At 43.5% G+C, this 13,006-nt stretch overlaps 1 protein-coding gene and 1 long non-coding RNA gene across 2 annotated transcripts in view; one reads left to right on the plus strand and one right to left on the minus strand.

Annotated features, from left to right (window-relative positions):
* Window positions 1–546: 546 nt before the first annotated feature.
* Window positions 547–5,899, minus strand: LOC101731797. The gene is made up of 3 exons (XR_208387.4): window positions 5,750–5,899; window positions 2,506–2,655; window positions 547–787 (listed from the first exon to the last, which is right to left on the minus strand). It is a non-coding gene; the product is annotated as an uncharacterized LOC101731797 (long non-coding RNA).
* A 29-nt stretch (window positions 5,900–5,928) lies between these two features.
* The window catches only part of dcbld2 (discoidin, CUB and LCCL domain containing 2), a 36,590-nt gene continuing 29,512 nt past the window's right edge, over window positions 5,929–13,006 (plus strand). Inside the window, exon 1 of the mRNA XM_002940994.5 lies at window positions 5,929–6,381. Coding sequence (XP_002941040.3) covers window positions 6,288–6,381 — 94 coding nt within the window. The 5' untranslated portion in view covers window positions 5,929–6,287. The remainder of the gene's footprint in view (window positions 6,382–13,006) is intronic.

Below are 13,006 nucleotides of genomic sequence, written 5' to 3' on the forward strand. Positions count from 1 at the left end.
CGTGTCCTCTGGATGGCATTACAGTGGGAATGACGATAAGCACAAATAAGCAGATAGTTCACTACGAAAATTAATCACTGCAGATACAGCATGTCTCTACTGAACTTTTGAGCTAATCTCACACTAGACTTGTCAGCAACTTTTTCTTCTAAAAAGTAGTGGCAGCTAAATGAGTAAACTTTTCTCCAAGTCCATTTACTGTAGATACTTAAAAGTGATACAAGGGCTCAGCTGTCAGAAGGTGTGCCATATTTGGGGGGACTCCAGCTACAATGAAAAGAGCTAGAAGACAATTTAATTTGTTTTTGTTGCAAAAGTCATCCTTGGTGTGACATCATACCTACAGAAAAATGATGTGCATGTAAACCCATGATGTGCATGTAAACCCATGCACTGTTAAGACTTTACCCTTTTTATAAATATTCCTAATATGTAGCGATAAAACACACACAAAAGAGCACACAAAGAGCATTCCCAGAGAAAATACAGTAACGGTGCATTCTTTCTAGGTTCCAGCTGGTTGCATACACACGGAAGAATCCAGCCTGGGGCTCTGTGAGTTTAATGAACTGCAAATACGATATCTTTGGCCAGAAAGGAAACACATCTTGGCAAATGAAGTCAGACCGTCATGCAGTGCTCATTTTTTTGGGTGTTGACTCAAAAGCAAACTGTCCAGACTTGTGGCATGGTGGTTAAGCATATCATTTCTTGGCGTACATGTACACCAGACGTAAATGTGTGTGGTTGATGATAAATCACTTCTACATCCTACTGTTAAACTTAGCTAGAAAAAGAAAACAAACACTTCAGAATGGGGGGGGGGGGGGGGGGGCAAGCAGAACAACATACTAAGTTTTTGTTTCCATGTCTATTGTATGATCTGTAGTTAGTATGCAAGTAATGGGATGCAGTACATAGGTCACTGGTCAGTTTGTTGGCAGCCAATATGAGAGTAATATGTTCTGTTATACAGAAACACAGGGCGGCCATCGGTGGCTAGGGGTGGTATTATTGTACCGGGCCTGGTGAAATCCTCTTTGGAATGGGGGGCCCAGCCGCCTAGAAACGTACATAACTTGCAATTCAAGCAATGACAATGCCGCAAAGCTTAACAGAAGCGAACTCCACTGACCACCACTGAATTAAAAAACTACCCCCTATGAACTGACTGCCTTATTGACACATTAATTATTGCTTTTAACTATTTATATGAACTGCGTATTATAGTGTAACATCAACTATAGGAGCATAGGGTTTAAACTTAGGGCAAACTCCACTGACCCCGAATGACCGTTATTTAGTGCATTAATGGAACTCTTTATATAAACTGTTTATATTGCACATAAAGGGGATGTGGGCAAAATGTTGGTACTGCGCAATCGTGTTCATGAGGAGCCACATATAAATAACTTGTACAGGGCCTCCAAGTTTCTGATGGTGGCCCTGTGGAAGCCTAGTGTAAACCATGGGGAGAATCTATTCTCCAAATTTTATCTAATATACATAAGAAAGAATCACGGTCTCCCTGATATAACTGCCCAGCCATAACATAGTTATAGTTAAGTTCATCAAGTTCAACCCCAATGCACATATATATACATTATACTGACCTATCTATGCAGTAACATTTTTTAAATATATATTCCAATATCTATACTAATTGTAGATTTTAGTATCACAAAAGACTTGGATATTATACTCCAAGAAATCATCCAAGCCCCTCTTAAAGCCATTAATAGAATCTTCTATCAGAGCATCACCCAGCAGGGTATTCCCCAACTTCACTGCCCTCACCATGAAGAACCACCTACTCTGCTTCAATGGAAAGTTCCTTTCCTCTAATTTCAAGAGGGGGCCTCTGGTTCACTGATCCTTTTTATTGGAAAAAAGATCCCCCCCATATCTGTCTATAGTCTTCTCTAATGTACTTGTAAAGAGTAATCATGACCCCTTACAAGCGTTTTTTTTCCCCAGAGAAAACAGCCCCAACCCTCATAGATTAAATCTTCCATCCCCTTTACCAGTTTAGTTGTACATGTCTGCCCTCACTCCAGCTTATGTATATCCTGCTTAAAGACTGGAGCCCAGAACTGCACTGCATACTCACAGTGAGCCCTTACCAGAGACCTATAAGGTTATTATACTTGAGGAAAAAGCATAACAGATCCAGCAGTAATCTTGATTACTGGAGAAAATAACAATAAGATGATTTCATCAATATGGAAACATAAGATCAGCTTTTGCTATCAAAAAAGGCTCTCATTTATATAACTTGCTAGTCCTAAATAACAATACTTCATTAAGTAAATTACACAGCAAAACAAAGTCATGGCTTTATTGGAAAAACATCAATAAATGTAGGACCCATAAAAAGCATAGTCACCTATTTATATTATTTTTATCAGCTCTCTGGGCAGGTCCTGTTTACACCATAACTATGAGCTTTGGCAGTTGTCCCCCTGCCTTCATTATGGTGAGAGCACAGTAAATGTGGTTCTTTACCTGTTTGTACTCACTAGCCTTAAAGCAGAAAATCAGCGCCAGCTGGACTGCCAGTGGTTGCCGCCAACAATAAAGTTGGGCCTGCTAATTCACCAAGATGGGTCGTGCTGCAGCCATGTCATTTCAGTTAGCCAGTACTGGCAGAGTGACCTGCCAAGATAAAAATGTAATTAAAAACAAAAACTAGAATTCAGGTGATGTTTTGGATGATTTGATGGGGGGTGAGCTAAGTTTCAGTGCACTGTACCGAAAACTTTTGCTCACCTTAGCCCCCTGGGGCAAAGACCCTGGCAACAGGTACAAAGAGTGCACACATGTCCACACCCATAATCTGCTCTGGCCAAGTCCCCTTTACACCTTGAACCTGCTCATGACCCAACCCCAACCCACTCCATGATAAGACCCACTGCCTTCTGGACCCACGGATAACATCATCCCATCTCTTGGAATGTAGTACTCTCTATTTCTCCCTGATGGCTGCCCTCTTTTTATTGGTATGTGTATGGTCAGGTTTAGGCAAGACCCTGATGTCAGTTGGCACTAGTGCTGTTAAATTATTGTTGACACTACTTTGATAAATACTCACCAAAACTGATAGCTTTGAAACAAAAACAAGCTTATTTTTCTAAAAGCTTCTCACATTCTACATGTGGCTCTCCGGGGCATCTATAGGGCTCTTAGTCTGCCTATGAGCTACACAGACTAAATATATAATATCCCTGTTTTTATTTCAATTTGGCCGATCAACATGTCATTAGAGGCCCACTGTATGAAATATGTTGGACAGCACCAAACTACACCTTCACAATGCTTTCCCCTTCCTCACCAGAGCGCCAATAAATGTCACATATAGCACATTAAGGACTCTCAGAACCCAAGCCTTAAATGTGTACTTTCTATCAGTCCTCTAAACAGGATAGACCTCAGAATGTCACTGCTGTCACAGGTACAGACCCCCTTATGTGGATTGTTGTGTTATGTAAATATGTTTTTTAAACTGATGCATCCCATTCTTACTTAGTACAATTATTATTTTGTTCACAGACGCTGATCTAGTTCATAATCATGTGCACAAAATGAATATTCATCAATTTTAAAGGGGTTGCCTGCCCCCAATTTTTTTTTTTTTGCTTTCTAAGCATCTCACTAAGGCACATTAATCTAAATATTGGGCTGGCAATCAGCAGATAATGGCAAATACCCAAGGGCTTCTTATAAGATGCCATAAACCATCACTGTGTATTGGGCCTGCGGGGACTGTTTGGGCCTTTGTGTAATTGTAATGCAGAGGCCCTATTTTTAATCACAGTCTGGGGCTGTTTAGGATTCTTTTTTATTTTTAAAAAAATATTTTTTGGTGGAGCCTTTGATACCAAAAAAGCATTAGAACAGGCCTGCAAAATGAGCCCATTGGAACATTCCATTTCAAAGTTACATTTAAGTCACTGAGGGCATTATTTGGCTATATGTGCAGATCACTTGCACATGATTTCACAAGCATGAAAAAAATATAGAGTGGGGGGAAGACAATACTTTGTCTGGTCATCAACACGTATTAACTAGAGGCCCCCCTTGCCCTACAGCTTCATTCAGATCAATAGGCACAAGAAAACCTAGCCGCAGCCACTTTATAACAATATGTAAATGAGCTGGTCATACACGTTAAATTTTTGTCTCCCTAACGACCAATATCAGTGCGATCCGACAAATCCATCAAATTATCGTAAGTATCGTATCGGGCACCAAATGATCGTACATTTAGCGATTTTTCATTTGATATTGGTCAGAGAATCGATGGTGTTTGAAATTTTTTAATCTTGAATAATAGAATTTACCCATTGTCCAATTGTTTGCAGGGCCAAGCAGGGAATTTTCCTAGCTTCAACTAGACAATATTGCTTGAAATGGTTGTTTTCATTGATGGGCAAACCTTTTCAGGATAAGCTTGGTCCTACGATATTGAAACAATCTTTTAAAAATCTTAACTTGTATGGCCAGCTTTAGTCTGATCTCTGTGATACAAGGAAATAGTAATGTTCTGCCATGGAATAAAACCCCATCTGTGCAGGTACAGCTATTGCCCCCATTGACTAAATAACAACAGGGTTGCTGGACATGCATCTCTGTGATTGCTACAAGCTCTAATCTCCCAGGGAAGCATTTGCTTTCACGCTTTAGGGCTCTGGCACACGGGGAGATTAGTCGCCCGTGACAAAACTCCCTGTTCGCGGGCGACTAATCTCCCCGAGTTGCCTTCACCTGCCATCCCACTGGCAAAAAATGTAAGTCACCGGTGGGATGGCAGACGCGGCGGCGCGGTTTTGAGCAAATCGCCGAAAAAGCCTTGTGAGGTGACTAATCTCTCCGAACTACCATCCCACAGCCGAACATGTAAGTCGCTGGTGGGATGGTACACGATGCGCAGGCGATTTTGGCAAATCGCGCCGCCGCGTGTGCCATTCCACCGGTGACTTACATGTTCGCCAGTGGGATGGCAACTGATGGGAACTCGGGGAGATTAGTCGCCTGCGAACAGGGAGATTTGCCCTTACTGTACCTTTAATGACAGCCATAAAACACCAGCCCAGAGGGATATCTGGGAAGTTAAACAGACATGCACTGGAACAATGAGGTAAATATTTACACCCACACGCAGCAAACGTGCAGCATTCCAGCAACTAAACTACAACTCTCAGCATCTAGAGTAGTCAATGAGTGCTAGGAACTGTAGTCTAATAACTGGGAGGCTGTAGGTGGGTCACATTGTTGGAACTTGGGGCTTTGGAGAGGTTGCAGCCATGACACACAGTGCACTTCTGCGTTTCCAATCGATATCAACTTCCCTGTGAGTAGGCCTGAAATCTATAGATTGTGGGAAATGCCAGAGGGGCTGCTATTGAACAGTCACTGCCATGTGGAGCTGAGGCCATGAAACGCCAGCACAGGCTCCAGGCAATTACCTTACAAGTCAAGGAGAAGCAATTCCCAATGTTTTGCCCCCAGAGGTGGCAATTACCCTCTAGCCTAAAACTGCCCCCGAATTACTGGACATGAAACTCACTCCCAGGCTAAAGTTACCCCCCTGCAAGCTTTAGGGGGGGGGGGGGGGAGGACACAAGCTTACAAGCTTTTTCCACTCTAACGCCGAGGGGCCGGGAAACAGGCTTATAAAGTTCATTTTTCAAGGTCAAAAGATGTAAAAAAAAAAAAAAAAAAAGGAAGAACCGGCCCTGTGAAAACTCACACAGGTATGGGCAAGGGGGGCAGCTGGGAAATGTAGTTCTGCAGGAGGTGCAGGAAGGCAAGTTGGGAAAATGAAGCTGAAGCTTTAACTGTTCCTGTGACTTGAAGCCTCTCACTTTCCCCAACCGGGGGAGGGGGGTTCAGGCGCAACCTCCTCACACGGTGGGCAGTGGTTTCCCCTTCCCCCGCCCCCTCTCACCCTTCCCTCACTCCCCTTTAACTAAGCGCTTGCCGGGCTGAGCTCTATGGGAGCAAGTTGGCACACTCGGCACTGAGCCTCTCGCCCGCCCTTAAGGAGTTAACTGGAGCTGCGCAGGGATCCGCATCCCGGCGCCGGAAGTCTTGCGTTGCTCGGGGAATCTGTACGGAACGATCCGATGGGCAGCCCGGCGGTGTGCGCTATGAGCTGAGAGCGGGGCGCCCTTATCCCGCCGGAGCTGCAATTATTCCTGCACTTTGTTTCCCCACCCCCACCCCTGCGCGGAATAGTGCGGCCCGGAGACCCCCCACAGGATAATGCATTGGGACTGGCGGCTGGGATGGAGACCGGGGGGATGGTGAGCAGGCGGCTCGCTTGGCTTCTGTCGGGCTGCGTTGTCTCCCTGCTGCTCGGGGCTACGGAGGCGCAGAAAGGTAAGTGTGCTGGGGGACAGTAGCAGTGCATAGATCAGTGGGGTCTGTACAGTGTGGGTCCCCCCCGGGGTGCCTGCAGCATTAGCTGGGGGGACTCGGCTTTAAGACGTAAAGCGTGGGATAAGGGCTGGAAACTTATTTGCTCCTCTAGATGTTACGGGAACTGTGGCTGATGACAGATACACCGAGGGCTTATCTGTAGCCTTGTTATGAGTTAAAGGGCCCCTGAACAAAGGTTGACCCTCCAAGAGGGGCTTGTGCTGAAAAATTCCATTTATTAGCGACAGATTTGGGGGAACAGTAAATACCAAGACTTGTGGTGCAAATGCTAACTCTGCATATGTGTGGGGGCAGTTTGCTTAAGTGGGGGGGGGGGGTTGGTATGAGGGGCAGAGGTGCCGATTGCAGTATCCCTGTTGCACTAAACAGATGAGAGCACTGGTGCCCCACTGACATGGGGAGAGCAAACTCAGTAACACCACAGGAACAACAGCCTGGCAATGCCTGTAGTATTGGTATTGTACAACTGCCAGCACCTGTGGCTGCCTTTGTGTTCTGGGTGTTGTAGTTTAACAACCAAAGGGCCATAGGCTATCCGTGAATATCTGACTCTATTATATTCCAGCCCCCCCCCCCTTCCACTTTGAGATCTCGCATTTGAACCCCTTAGCATATAATGATGTTATAGATAGGAGAACATTGGTGTTTTAGCCATTCAGCCATAAATCTAACAATATCCAGAACAGCAAATAAATGTTTAGCCCCCAGTCTCCCCTACATTAACGTTCAGGGTGGGCATTTAGTCATATTCAGCAGAGTAATGTTTATTCCACCCCCCCCCCCCCAAATCTTAACCTAACTGACCCAGCCACAGCTTTGCACCTCTAGGTTAGAAACCACTGTGTCTTATTTGGTATAAAGAATTGGGCAGCCCAGAGCCTGTTCTTCCCTGGGTCTTGTCATCACTAAGGACAGCCCTGCCAATATTTCTGCCAGGACAATGCCAAATTCAAATAGAGGAACATGATTGTTCTGTACTGGGTCTTGTAGCCACAAAGTGCATGTTTTTCTCACCCTATTGGCTTGGCACAACCTTTCAGACCACTGCGGGTACTTGTAGCCCAGCAGATTTCTGGCACATATTTAGCAGTGGAAAGCACACAGACTTGGCATGATTGTAAGCTCTTAGGAGCAAGGCCCTGTTTTCTTCCTTTAGCAGTAAGTGATTTATGCACACACTACTCAGATGTGCAGTGTTGCAGAACATGTTGGCACTTTATAAATAAATATCCACTGAGAAAGTATGCCCAGCTTCTTCTGGGTAAATCAAAAAGGTAACCGCGCACTCCAATAATAAAAGTAAAAAAAACTTTATTAAGCATAAAAAAATCATATAACAAATAAAGACTTAAGCCCTTCTGGGCACTGTGCTCTAATATTGCCAAAAGATTGACTGCTCTGTTTTCTGAGAGGTTCTTCACTATAGGTTTTCGGCTTTATTATGGGGAAATGAAACCACTGCAGTGATCCCTGGGTATCCAAGACACATTGCTACAGTCTATAATGGTCTGAATATGGTCTGCTGAAACTACTGGCGCTAAAATACAGCTCCTGCTGTGCCCCTAATAGAGTCATACAGCAGGGTGCAATCAGAACTGTATTTTAAAAGGTTGAAAGTCACAGTTTAAAAGTCCCTGCCTTAGATGTTAGGCCTAAATAGATTGCTTCATCAGAACAGCATTCAGCACATCCTGCTGTGGTTATCCCTTTTCATATGTAATATCGGCAGCTCAGCCAGTCGAGCTCCCAAATATAGCAGCTTATATCTAGGAATTAACCTTGTATACTATTTTTTCTGCAGGCTGGCAACTGTTTCACTGTGGGCACTTGCAGCCCAAATAGGCACTCATTGGCCCATTTTGTGGCCCTCCAGCTGTAGTTAAATTAACAGCACCCCCTATACTGACAGCTGGAGGAATGTAAATATGCTGTCAGAGACTGTATATGCATTGCCATATGCAGCCTGCAGATATTTAATCCTCTCTTTTTTATGATGTGCTGTGGGTCAGAGTTGCTAATATTTTTAGAGGAAATCTCTACCCTACAGGTTTTACAATGCTATTTTGTATCTGAGGTCACAAGCCACTGGCTGGAAGGAGCAGTTCACTGAGCTGAGACTGGGAAGCCTGCGTTCAATTCCCAGTCTCAGCTCAGTGAACTGCTCCTTCCAGCCAGTATAACTATATAAGTCTCTCTAGGCACTAACTGACCAGTGTTTTGTATAGACAGATCAATAGCGCATGGAAGCTGATCGTAATTCCTGCGCTTCTCATTCAGTGTATGTGGCCCCTGGGGGATATTTATTTTCCACGTTAGTACCTGTTCAGTTTAGTTCACAATATGGACTATGCCTGCATGATGCTTATTGGAGGGTTTTTTGCCATCACTGGGTTAACCTTGGTATCTTGGCTCCTTTCATAAAAAATTGGTACCTATTGACCCCACTTCAGAGTCCTGCTGGGGGGTTGCCTAGTGAGCTTCACGACTGGCCTGTGGCATGTTCCAGCTGTTAGTACCATGGTGGGATTCATCATTATTTTGCAGGGTTTTACTTTCTCATCCGTGTACTGTTTTTTATTAATTATACATTGTGGTGTGGAGTGTTAAAGGACCAGCATCACATATACAGGATATAACATGGGTGCTGGGAGTGGCCCTTACTGTCAGGTTATGACTGCACTACTGCCTATCATAAAAAAAGACTTTTGCACTTCTATGAAATTAACAGTTACACCCCACAGGGACTGCAGGGTCTTTTCAGCTACTGTTGAATTACCAGTCTCCCAGTATTGAGATTGCAGTTCAAAAGGCCCCAGAGTCACAGTTTAGAAGAGTTGTGTTTTACAAGCCTACACAGCTAAGGGAGGAGAACTGGCGTGCATTCAAGTCGCTTTTGGGAATTACTATGATGAGTAAGAGAAAGCTGATGACAGTGTAAACAGTTGTGACAGTAGTGAGTTTCCACTGTGGAACACTTGGGAGACACTAAACTTGTAAACCCTAAGCACCTCTATAGATATATGTGCTGTGTGTGCAAAAGGCTCCATGTGAAAGATGGTTCATAACAATACAGGACTCTGTTCAGCAGTGGCTGTAAGGAGCAAAGTGTGTGACATTCCACTCTGACCGTTTTAATGACCCAGTAAATTTTGTTCCATGCCAGGGACAAATTAAAACACAAACATTTAAGTGTCTGTTAGTTTGTTTTTAAGCAAAGGCCTCCTGTTAATGTATAGAACTGTCTCGGGCTAATTATCATGGCATCTCCTTCTAAAAATTATAAAGGCAAGTGGATTTTCCAGGCAGGAGAGCAGTGGTATTCACCCCGAGTGTCATTGCCTTTAAAATGTGGTGAGAATAGGTCCCTAGATCTGCCACTTGCTAAATTTTGCCAGGGGTCATTAAGTCTAAGTAGATTTGTAGCAGGATATTCAGAACTGCCAGATTAGAAATATTTTTAGCTTGTGTTTAAGATTTAATCATTGAGTGCCTTTGTAACTGAGAGATAATCATTATGGCTTAATGGGGAAGTAAGTATGATTAAGTCACCTAGACAGTTGGTAACTGGTTTGTAATTCTTAATATTGGAATTGAATGTGCCCACTAGGGTCACTTACCCTATCAACTACCCAGAATCATGAATGGAAGGTGAGTAGTAGAGGCCACCCTGCACAGAGATGATGTAATTAAATAAATGGGTTTACTGGTGAGCACAACATATTTGCTAGTCCAGTACTTGTGACCAGCAATGCTTATCCTGAACCTGACTACTTTATTTTATGATAATTTCTCAGTAACACATTGCATTGGTTAATGTTCACAGTGAGCCTCTTTTCTGTATGTTTGTGTTCACTCTTGAGCGAGAGCAGCCATCTTTGTTCTAACGAGCAAATCTTATATAGCTATACACTGTCCCTTTATTTATGCCATTCTGAACATAGTCCAAAAATATTACATGAGATTTGGTTTTCTATGGGGGCTCCTTGAATTGACAGCTGTTTAAATAAGAACAAAGCTACGTTAAGGTGGCCATACGCGTAAAGATCCGCTCGCTTGGCGAGGTCAGCAAGCAAGCAGATCTTCTCCCGATATCCCCACCTACGGGTGGGCGATATCGAGGAAAATGTAGGCTAATTCGATTGTTTGGCCCAGGGGCCAAACAATCAAATTATAATGGCGGCAATGGGGCAGTCAGTTCGGGGACCTCATCAATGAGCCAATGCGGTCCCCGATCCAACTAAATCTTTTAACCTGCTTGATCTATATCTGGCCAGTCAGGCCAGATATCGGTTGGGCATGCCCCTCGTTCCTGCCCCTACACGTGCCGATAAGCTGCTGAATCGGTACAAGGCACCGATATCGGCAGCTACAATCGGCCGTGTATGGTCTGAATTTGGGTGGCTCTCACTAGGAATTGCATTTCTGCAGCAGGAGTCAGACAAGTGAAAATGGCCTATTTATCTAAATAAAATCTGCGTGGGGCCCTTTTGGAAGATTTTAAAAACCATAAAAGTAAACCCTTCTTTTTCCAACGACTTTTCAGTGCTTCCCAAACACTAGAAGCCAAGACTGGCTGCTTACATTTGTGGTTTAACAAAAAATTGTTATTTTGTCGCCGCTTAAAACTGCCCAGAATTAAGGCTCTTTGTGTTGACAAGGGTTATTATGCTCACGTATCAGAACTGATGTATGAAATAGTCATATAGGCCTCTGGGAGCGGGTGCTTTGAGCATAAAGATTGCGCTGCCATCAATTTGTCATTCTGACATGAATCCTGAACTCACTTCTTCCTATTCTGTAACCAGCAGCTGCCAAACCAGGAGTGTTGTTTGTCCACCATATTCTGGCAGGCAGTTGCTGTTTTAGCTGAACAGCTGGAGGGCTGCACGTTAGAGACCCCTGCTATATTTTTATATTCTGTATTACCATTAAAATGTAGTGTTTGCTTTATGCAACTCCCAGCATCCCTGATCAGCGGAATGAGTTTCTGTGGCAAATGTGTGTTTTGTTTTCTCCTTTGCTTATACCATCAATTTGTAAGGGCCTTTAATCCATGAACTGTGAACGCCATGTGCAGCGGGACAGTCTGCGGCACATGTTATATTGCACCATGTTGCTAACAGCTGTAGGCACAATATTCAACCCATAATGTGTCTTTTCAGTGTTCCCCTGGGCAGCAGGTGATATTTGCCTTTAAAGGGTCCCTTTTAATGCACTCTGTTCCCATGCTCTGGCCATCTGTCCTCTCACTTGTCCCTGTCAGAAGGGCCCTTCTTGTCCTAAAAATGTGTAGCATTCAGTTAAATTCTGTTATGTGTAAAAGAATTTATTTGATGCTACTTGACTTTGCTCTTGTGAGGGCTGAAACCAAGTGGTAGGTGACAGAGGAACCTGTCTAGGGCAGCCATTTTGGTAAATGGAAAGGGAGGAATTCCAGATAAATGCTAACTTTTCCAGACAGGGGTTAAGGCTGATGCCACATGAGGCGTTTTTACGCTGCGTATTTTCTAATTTGCTCAGCGGCTGAAAAATGCCCGATATCATCATCCATAGAAATAACTTGAAAAGACTCGAAGCAAACCACACAAAGCGTAGATATGCTAGAAAACGCCTTAGCACGGATTTTTCAAGCGTTGGCCGAAATACGCCAGTATTTGCAAAGCAAGCTATTCCTATGTATACACAAAGGCAGCTGCCAGACCTAGCGGAAATACGCAGCGTTTTTTGCTATTTCCATTAACACCATGGAAACGGGATTTGCTACGTCACCAGTACTAGGCTGAAAAACGCCATAGTCAGGGGCTGTGTGGCGTTTTTAGGCTGAGAAAAAACGCAGCGTAAAAACGCCACGTGTGGCATCAGCCTAATGGTATGCTTAGATTGTAAGGAAGCCACAGGCTGCCACACCGTGCACATGAGGTGAGTTGATTTGGGATCATGTTATGTTCTTCTTGAGGTAAATTTGCTTTTAGGGGGGTGGGGGAGTGTATGTAATGTTATATAATAAAACTCCTTAGTGAAAAAGCTGTTGCCAAAATGATTATGCCACCTTTATTGAATGTTCTATTCTCAATTGAAATTCTGTTTGTGGAGACGGCTTATGGCAGCCAGTATATGTACATTGTGGGTATATGTGAATAAGTAATGCTGTGCCCATTCAGCAACTTGTCTTCATTCTCTGAAAGAATATAGAAGAAACTAATACATTATTTAAATAATTAAATGCAGGTTATTAGCTTCCTGCTGGCTATTTTTAAACTGTTCTGCAGGTTTCTTCTTCATATTCTTGTAGGAACATGCATCATATTATTTTTGCCTTGACTGCTCATACAGGTATGGGACCTGCTATCCAGAATGCTAAGGATCTGGATAAGAGATCTTGCTGTAATTTGGATCTCCATAACTTGTCTGCAAAAAATCATTCAAATATTGAATAAACCCAATAGGACTGTTCTGCCCCCAATAAGGGGTAATTATATCTTAGTTGGGATCAAGTACAGGTACTGTTTTATTATTACAGAGAAAAGGGAATCATTTAACCATTAAATAAACCCAATAGGGCTGT

Source organism: Xenopus tropicalis, chromosome 2 (assembly GCF_000004195.4).
Source record: "Xenopus tropicalis strain Nigerian chromosome 2, UCB_Xtro_10.0, whole genome shotgun sequence".
NCBI classification, from domain to species: Eukaryota; Metazoa; Chordata; class Amphibia; order Anura; family Pipidae; genus Xenopus; species Xenopus tropicalis.